We start from the raw sequence: 10,000 nt of genomic DNA on the forward strand, positions 1-10,000 counted from the left end.
ACGCACTGCAGCCAGCTGATCCTTCCGCCTTCGAAAAGACAACAACTTCTAGCGGAAGTTTTTTTCAGAAAAAGAGTATTGTGATGCAAATGTATCACTCTTTTGAACACAAATTGTTTTTAGAAGAAAAACGCTTTTATTTCCGTGACCCCGGCCAGCTTGCTGGACTATTTTCCTCTCGTCCAACACCGGACCAGAACTCACAGAAGTGTCATAGAACGCTGTCAGGGGTAAGTCAGTGCTGATCGCACACACTGGAGGTGAGGATGAAATTGAGATCCCTTTAAACTACAAAAAAAAGAGCCATACGAATAATTAATCACTCACATTATTCAGAACCAACAAATCCGTTATTCATTAAATTAAATACTCTTAAATTCTATGACCTCGTCAAATTTATTTGAAATCAAAGAGGGCTGTTGCTATGGGTTAAGTCGAAGTACAAGTGACTTTAAAGAAACTATGACAAGAACAAAAATAAAAAAAAACAAATGTGTGTTTCTGTTAAAGGGATTAATCTGTGGAACAATTATGAAACTTAACAGAAAAAATGGAAGTCAATTTAGGGCTGGGAAAAAATTGTTTGACTGGAAAAATTTAAGTCGACGCTCCGTCCGGAACCATGTTTGCGCCGCCGCGGTCCATGTTTCACACGGACCTTTTATGCCTACGCGCAGAATGTGTTGCAAACTACCGTGCAATGGAGGAGGACAGTTTAAAAATGACTCCTGTTACTCCCCTAACAAAAGACAAAGAATGTCCAGAGTTTGGGACCATTTCGAGAAGATGAAGAGGACACATAGTTATTTGCAAATTGTGCAAAAGAACAATGGCGTACCATAGCAGTACGTCATCAATGATGCAGCATGTTACGAGGTAACAGTGCTTGAAGAAACAAGAGCACAGTAAGTTTAGTTTTTATTATTATAATTAGTGTGATAATATTGCTATTTAGAACGCAACGCACTGCACTGTATGTTGACTGGAACTTTTAAGGCGCCGGTAGATGATACGAGTAGCCCAAAGTGTAACTGCAGCATCTGTCAGGTTCATTCATGGTGCGTGTGCGAATACGTGCATGATCTACTTAATGCAACAGCCACAGTTGACAAACGAAGAGATGACTTCAAATGAGGTAAGAAAACCTCTGCCCTTTCCCTACCCTCCCAAAAGAAACTGTGGCGTGAGCAGGGTCCGCACACTCTACTATGAAGTGAAGATAAAAGCTGATAGGTACAGTCAGAGTAAAATAGCCAGGGCTCTTCATAGTCAGTTGGTGAAGCATGCATGATGTAGAAAAAGCTTTAACATCACCTTTTTAAACGGCACAATGCACCTTTAACTTTTTTTTTTTTTTTACACACTTGTAATGTGTTTGTTTATATGTTCAAAACCAATAAACCAAACCAAACCAAACCAAACCAAAACGCGTCCGTGTGGAACACGAAATATTGATTCCAGGCTTCCCGACAACTTCCAGGTGCCGCAAATATGTTTTTTAAAATTATTAAAATAGTTTTAACTATAGGGGTCAGTCGATTACAATTTTTAATCGTAATTAATCGCATGACTTCAATAATTAACTGACAATTAATCACAAATTAGTCGCAAACTTTATATCTGAATTTATATCTAAATTTATAATAAAATGTAAAAAAATTTCCCCCTAATTTAAATGTGGTTTTATTTTTTAGTCATTGGTAGAGTAATTTCATAACAATTCAATAACAAAAAAGGTAAAAAAAGAAATAAAATTCATTGATAGAGTAATTTCATAACAATTCAAAAAAAAAAATATATATATATATATATATATATATATATATATATATATATATATATATATATATATATATGTACTGTACTGTATAACCAAACCAAAGTGTGACTGATTTGTTTTGGTCATTTTTCTGTCACGACAACATGGCACAATTGTAAGACAATGGTGACAGCTCAGTGCATTTTTCTTTTCATGTTAGGAGCTGCCTAATTTTTAACATGAAGTAACTTGTGAAATTATGCACATTTTCACAACTGTAAAATACAACACAGTCCCCACAAATATATGCATTCACTGATGCTTTTATTTTGTTATGTGAAATAGGATGTGCATTGTAAAATGACAAATTTTTACTGCATAGGAACCAGAAACGATTGATGTGTTCTTTTCATATTAAGAGCTATGTAATTTTAAATAATAAGTAACTTGCGAGTTTCTGCACATTTTAAAATTGTAAAATACAACTTGACGCCAATACCCATAAATATATGCAGTATAATTTAATTTATTACTGCTAAATTGTGTTATAGTGACTCCTTTTCACGACGTTGGACGCCTTTATTTTGTTAAGTTCTCTGATGCTCCATGACGCGGCTGAGGCCGCTCTACTGTTACAGCGAACACATGACACTTTCATTTTCACCCTTATGAGATATTTTGTGGAGATGCTGAATGAATAAAATATGCCTCACATCTAAATAGGCTTGGGCTCACTCCAATTGACAAGACGGTGTCCGTTCGGCTCTTTACTCTCACAGGGGTTTCAAGAGTGCCCATAGACACCTCTTGGTGCTCGGTGCTAACGGCTAACCGAGTGCGTTCTTTCAAAGCAGGGAACGGGTGGTAGTGAGACACAGTCCAAATAGCTCCTCTACGCTCCATTGTGACCCTAAGACACTGTGTTTTAGCTCCAGTGCATTTCTATTGGGTAGTTTTGTCGTGGACGTTTCTACTGCGTGGTGACTGGAATTCCCTGAGTAGAGGCTTTCCAAGTAAGGAGCGGTCGTTAATCGAGCGTTAAAAAAATTAGTGCCATTAAAGGCACTTTAAGTTAACGAGATAACGCGATAATTTTGACACCCATAGTTTTAACGCATGAATTTTTGCATCGACCAATTTTTGTGGTCTACCCGTTGATTTTTATTCCCAGCCCTACTCCCAGGCCAGGCCTCGATATACCAATCAGACTTCGCAAGTCGGAAAGTGTGCGGGCGTATGCGCTCGTATGCGGCTTGAGGCTTACGAGTGTTGGCTAGCTGTGTGCTATGCTATCATCGATTATCCTCGAGTTAAACCGAACTCCCGTTTGAAAGAAAACACCTCAATCGTGAACATAGCGATTTCCGGCCAGTTGTAATTCCGACGTCCATTTCATCATGTACTATAAATCTGGCGTTGGACCTGGCAACGATGAGCAACGGCTCAGGACGCTAATGCTGGTCGCCTACCGAGAACTCGAGAAGACTCCAAGGCTGTACCCGTCTGCTGCAATTTGCCTGGCTGCAACGTCGCTGGAAGGATATGAGGCATATGCCATGATGTGCGCCATAACCTTGTACGCCATCCTAACCACGGACGCCGCTATATAGGGTTAGCGCCGATGACGGGGGACAAAAAGAGTTCCAAGAAAGGACCGAACGGAATGCAGAAGGACCGAACTGTTGTAAATGAGGTATTTTGTTTCATCCATCCATCCATCCATCCATCCATTTTCTTAGCCGCTTAGTCCTCACAAGGTTCGTGGGGGTGCTGGAGCCTATCCCAGCCGGCTTTGGGCAGTAAGCGGGGTACACCTTGAACTGGTTGCCAGCCAATCGCAGGGCAACCAGAGACGAACAACCACTCACACTCACAAGCACACTTCAGAGCGCCCAATTAACCTGCCATGCATGTCTTTGGAATGTGGGAGGAGACCGGAGTACCCGAAGAAGACCCATGCAGGCACGGGGAGAACATACATATTTTGTTTCATCTGATGTGAATATTGAATAATTGAACAGTTATGCAATTGAACAATTTTGATGTAGCTTGTGACGAATCTGCTGACATGAAGCACATTACCGGAGTAACACATTGCTCTACAGGCCACATCTTAAATGGGGAGCCAGTGGATATGTAACGAGGCAGCCTTCACATGACTCTATTTCACGTATCGTGGTGTTCGGTCCATTCATGGTGCCTTAAGGGCAAATCCGGCAATTTAGAAGCCCCCCACACCAGCCTGGTCCAGGTTGATTGGACCCTCTCTTCGGTAATGATCCTTCCGCAGGTTCACCTACGGCAGTGCTTCTCAATTATTTTCTGTCATGCCCCACCTCGGAAGAAGAAAACATCTCGCGCCCCCACCACACCCCCATGGCTTCGTCATATTTCCTCGTCTTAGCTTTCGGGCGACTTTCGTTTGTCTCTTTATCTCCGTCTCTCTCCGCCTGTCTTCTCATCCCTGTTAAATACTTTCTGTGCTGTGTGCAAAGCGTGCATGCTAAGTGCAAACAAAACCCCTACACCACCGAGCGAATGCTGCCTGCACACGCTCTTCCAATGAGAGCGTCACTGCCCCCTAATGTAGTGGAGGTGCAATTGCACTTTATTCTAAGACAGTAAAATAAATAAATACAAAATAAAAAAGCATGTTCCCCGAGGTCAAACGCGCCCCCCCTTAACGAAGCCACGAGCCCCACTATTTGAGAAGCATTGACCTACGGAAACATTATTCACTTTCGTCATCATCTGCATTTCCGCATTCTGCTCGCCCTTTCGATTTGTATTTGTAATTCCTTCATTCCCGCGTCTTGAGTCAAATAAGTAACAGCCGCTTCTTCTTCCTTCCCTTGCGTTGGTGACGTAAATGGTTAAATTAAAAGTAGCCCATGCCTCCGCTACTCTAGAGCCTTAAAGCCACAGTGTGTAGCTCACGACCGCCATCTATCGGTCAAACAAGATAATGCAATGATTTTAAGCACACGAACTACGGCGTCCCAGAGAGACCCTACTTCAACAGCCTACCACCAATTTCACCGGAACAGAACGCAAACAACTTCTGGTATTCCCTCGAGTGATGACGGAAGTGAATTGCATTTGTTAGACATACTGTACAGATCCCTAATATTTGTGATTTAGTCATTTAATTTCAGAATTCATATTTTTGTCGGCATTGTTAGGAAATACTGTACGTCAGCTAATGATAATGGCTATCTATGTTCATATTTGTTAGTGCAACTAAACCATGCAACAGAGAACACACAGTTATGTTATATGTTTTATAGACATGTGGACCATCTCAAAGAGGGCGAGGAGGGGGCGAGGGAGACGACGAGGAAAGGAACGCGGTGTCTCGTAACGTACAATTATGTCATCATGGAAAAATAATTCCATTCGAGCATGCATGTGAATGGCTCAAAACATACCTTTGCTTGGAATATGTGGTATTTAGATTACATCGTTTGCTGATATGTTTAGTATATCGTACAAAAATAATGGTGTTAACTGAACTACACATCTGCAACTCAGACTCGTCAATCTCCCCCCGTGTCTTGTTGCTACTAACCACTCAGAAAAGTGTTGCTTACAAAAACATTTGAAACCCTTTACTCAGATATCGATTTGTCACCATGTTGAACAATTTTACCTAATAAATATCACTAAGCAACTTAATTAGTTTTGATTGAGATACAACAGCTTCCTTGTACTTCGATGTGCAGGAATTTACATGGCTTTCACAAATAGTCTTGCTCATGTAATAATGTACTTCATTGGCTCAGTGACTTTCAGTTCATTGTTTGGTACCTCATCTGACATACAATTGTTACCTTCTTGCAGAGACTCGTACAGGAAATGACCATGGAAGAACATGAAGATATCCAAGTCCAGCTGATAGACTGACACCAAGAAATACTTTTTGACACATTGCTGGCACATCAGCACCACCATGATTTCCTGTACCTGGATCCCAGACTGCAGCACCTTGGTGGACTTGTGGCAAATAAGTGACACATTCCCAGATCCTCGAGGACAATACAAAGCTTTTTTACCTGGCATATAATTACTCCATGTCTGACACTGGTTGTTGTAGTTTGTATAACTTGTATATTGTTGTTGTGTGTTAATTTGTACATTTTGAATAACTAAAAAATACTATTTCCTTTGGCGTCAACATGCAGTGTTCATTCGACACCTAACCTAACACTATTTTACATGACCAGAAATGTAAAACATCAAAAGCCTGGAGAATTATTATAAATGCTTGCAATGACAAGGAATTCTTCATTGGCCAATGAATGTAAGGTACAGTACATGAAAATACATGAAAATGAACAAATAAAATAAAGTAAAATAAAAGTCTACATGAAATGAACATATTAACTAAAAAAAAAAAAAAAAAATGCTGTTAGAATATAATGAGCTACATGAATTGCAGTTGTTCCAGAAATTTACCAATACGCTGTGCATTTCAAAATATGGAAAATAGACATACAGGTTTGGGCCAAAAGTAGTGTTACAGAGCAGGTATGTGTTGTACACAGCTAAAATATCTGATTAACTCAATACCATGATGTTTTTTGTTTTTTTTTGTGTGTGCTGACATTGTCCCCCATTAACATTGCAACATTCCTCAAACTCTCCCGAACACATAGTATGATTTGTAACACTACTTTTCGCCTACTCTATGATGTTATTGGGGCAAATTTAAGGAAGGCTTGTCCATTGATTGTGTGAACAGACTGCAGTAAAAATGAAGTCACTTCAATGTTTGCTGGTTTTATTAAGTTTGACATGCTCCTTGACTGCACAAGTACATGTTATGGAGTGAGGGCATGTTCCCACCAACGATGATATCATATTCTTCAAAGGCTTTCTGAGGAAAGTGAGGGAGGAGTCACTCCATGGCTTCAGACACCTGGTCAGCAGGTCCTGTGTAAAACAAGTGGTGCTTGTACATGTGACCATTCCGTATTGCTTCACACAAAAAGTTAATGTAGTGTGCAATGCCGTCCATATGTAAATGAGATACCAAGACGTCAGCTGACTTCAGTTTGTTACAGCTTAGATATGGTAGGTGGAGATACTGGTGGTACAACACCGAAGCCTTCTGGGGTCCTCCATTCAAGTGTCCTCATTCGGGGCATTCCAATTTGGCTGCTGACTCTCCCCTTGTTATTTTTTTTTCTTGCAGGTCGGTGATGTATTTAAACGGTGCATGAATGCTTGTATACATCAGAATATGGTTCTGGAACCCCTCAAGTTTGGCTGTTGATCTAGTGTGACACAAACAAAAACAAAATTATAAAATAAAATAATTGATGATACTACTATATGTCACCAACTTTCCAACAAAGCCCCCAAAATAGAGGTAAGATCTTTAGTTTTTGGGCCCAAAACATTGTATTAGCTAGATAAAAGTAACTTGACTGCATACTGCATAGAATATGCAAAGGCTGCTTGCTTGTCGAGTTTCCGTGGAAAACGTAGCAGCCTGTAAATTCTTTGGCACCCAATTACACAAGTCCATTGTGTAATTGGGTGCACACTTGAGTGAGAGAGTTCAGACTCTAGCAGTGCTTACGGTACAGCCAGCATTTAAGTCCAGAAAGTTATTCCCTGCCGAAAATTAATTTCGAAAACACTATTTTCACCAACCACAACAAAAATAATAATTTTCAACTCCTCCACTAATACAGTATGCTTTAGATTCTCCCTTGAAGTTATGGGCAAATATACCTCCGAAATCACAGTTACATTACATTACACAATAACTTGCGCATTTACTCTAAATATAACGTGCCAGCGGGAATCTTTTTTTTTTTCAAAGCAAGTAGCTACATAACGAAATCGTTCGAGTGGTGCAGAGTTGCTAATCAACAGCTACAGTGATCGTAAAACAAAGGTACGAACATCGTATTAATTAGTACGGTGTATACTTTTTCTCTCGCTCTCAAAACGTAAACACAAATGTACTCTTACTTACCAGTCAAGTAGAAAGCAGTCGAAGGCACGTCCCAAACCTAGTCTGTTCCTCATTTCTCTCCATCTGGCAAATGCGGCTACAATATAAACTCTTGTTTTGTCGCGCTGAAATAAAATAAATTCCCAAAGCAATTGTGATGCTTGATAATGCTCTCTTCGGGGACCGGAAACTCTTCTTCTTCGTGTACATGCGGTCACCATACAAACCGGAAGTGTGTCTGCAAAGGCGTTCCAAAAACGCGTTAAGAAATGGAGCGCTGAAATTTGTCTGTGACGGCACCCGTAGCAGAAAGATGGCGGCGAAACATGGCGGACACTAGCAGGCGAGGCGCGGTCATGTATTTAATTAGTGATTTATATACTTACCGTTATATTTTAAAAAAGTATGTTTATGCGATACAACATATCTTTTTACTTACTACTAACACAAACATTTGTTTTTTTAAATGAATTACTTTTTATTTCACCACTAGATGCCACTGTATAATACTGAGTGTACCTTTAAAAAAGGAGTACTCGAGACAGGAAAAAGCCCTCTGGATTTTTCGTACTTGATGTATGAGTTACTCGAGTACTCGTTTCAACCCTACACGTATTGCTGTAATATATATTATAAAACTTTTTTTTTTCTTTTTCTTTTTTTTTTTTTGGTTTGCTTTTTGGGGAAAATGGGCAAAAACAAAGGTATGTTTGACTGGAAAGCATGCTCGCGCATGTGTGTTTGGGTGTGCCCACCTGAATGACAGCACTGAACCAGCAGGTATTGCCAACATTCTTCAAGCCTACGGGGCACTTGTCTATCCTCTTCCTGTCATGTGGGTTGGGTGAATCACTCCATACTTCTGTATGGGTGCGCTTCAGACTTGCCTTGTTCTCTGCTATGCTGGCCTCCAAAACTCTAGGGACATAGGAGTGGTGTAAACAAAACCTAATAATATAACATAATAGCCCCCAATGTCTGTTCATACCAATCTGTTCTCTACAGTCAACTTTCTAATCACATGTTCTCCAGGATTTTAACTCATCATTCAAAAACTGGTTAATGGGCTTGTAGTAAACGAAATTTGTGGCTGCCACCTGCTGATTGCCTGCTCCTCATCGGTGATGCCGGTCTCCCTGAATGTCCGGTTGGACTCTGCAAGGCTGAGGGCAATTGCTCTCTGAAGGTCATCTTTATCATCACCAGTCAAATCGATGACATCTAAAGGAAAACAAAAGCAGAATGACTGAAAACATGATGTGCATGAACAGTTACTACAACTACTATACTTAGTATAATGGTTGTATTATTAGTAGTAGTTTTAGTAGTAGTTTCACATTGTCCTTTTTTTATTTTATTTGTTTAATGTCTCTATACTTAACACTTTTAGGCAAGACGGAAATACTAACTTGAGTCTGCTTGGCTGCCCACGCTGATATATCGGTCATTGGACACCTGAGAAGTCTGATAGTAGGTGGTCTCATCCTGCTGAGGAACCTTGGCATTCTTCTCTGTCAGAAAGGCCACAGCCTCAGCCAGGTCTCCATTGCTCACCTGCAATAACAACAATACACAAACTTCATGGTTCGGTTCGATATATTAGTGTCACCCGGGATTTACACCGGTTGCGTGTGCGGTGCGGTGCACTGCGGTGCGGTGCGTCTTGACTGCGTGTTCCGGACGCGTCAATTTTTTGGCCAACTCACACCGGCTCCGCACAGCTGCGGTGCGGCAGCTCCGTCGCCGAACACTTCCCGCCGTGTTTCACGTGACCGCGCGCGATCATGTGGCATTGAAAACAACGACAAACACGATCATTTCCTTAATTTTGTATTTTTAATTTTATTGTTTTGCCTCATCGTCATAACCTCCTAAAACACAAGGCAGGCGAAGTTTTCTCATATGTCTTATATGTGGACTTTGGAAGACTTTAAACAAGTCATTACGTTTTGTTTTGCATTAAACAAAATTGTTGCGCCATTTGTTTAAGCATGAAAATTCCAAACAATGTAACAGAAATAAAAGATGTTCCAATGTCACAATTTTAGTTTCCATTAAAATGTTAAAATTCATAAATTCCGAAAAAAAAAAAAGAAAGAAAAGAAAACAAAGACAAACACACAGAAAGTCTGTGCTAAACAGAGAAGCAGAAAGAGAGGTGGACTTTTATTATTTTGTGGCTTTCTACCTCCAATATAAACCTCTCCTCGTCCATGTTCGCTGGTGTCTAAACCGTGAATGAGCACCTCGCCCGTTGACTCCAGGCCCACATCACG

At 40.4% G+C, this 10,000-nt stretch overlaps 1 protein-coding gene across 5 annotated transcripts in view; it reads right to left on the reverse strand.

The window, feature by feature from the left end:
* usp25 (ubiquitin specific peptidase 25) overlaps positions 1 to 10,000 on the reverse strand; it is a 267,458-nt gene that overhangs the window by 133,410 nt on the left and 124,048 nt on the right. For all 5 annotated transcript variants that reach the window (XM_077504218.1, XM_077504216.1, XM_077504215.1 and 2 more), the window contains 3 exons: positions 9,134 to 9,278; positions 8,822 to 8,945; positions 8,480 to 8,642 (listed from right to left, as the gene is read on the reverse strand). In XM_077504218.1, the coding sequence (XP_077360344.1) occupies positions 8,480 to 8,642; positions 8,822 to 8,945; positions 9,134 to 9,278 (432 nt within the window). The remainder of the gene's footprint in view (positions 1 to 8,479; positions 8,643 to 8,821; positions 8,946 to 9,133; positions 9,279 to 10,000) is intronic.

Source organism: Festucalex cinctus, chromosome 18 (assembly GCF_051991245.1).
Source record: "Festucalex cinctus isolate MCC-2025b chromosome 18, RoL_Fcin_1.0, whole genome shotgun sequence".
Taxonomy (NCBI): Eukaryota; Metazoa; Chordata; class Actinopteri; order Syngnathiformes; family Syngnathidae; genus Festucalex; species Festucalex cinctus.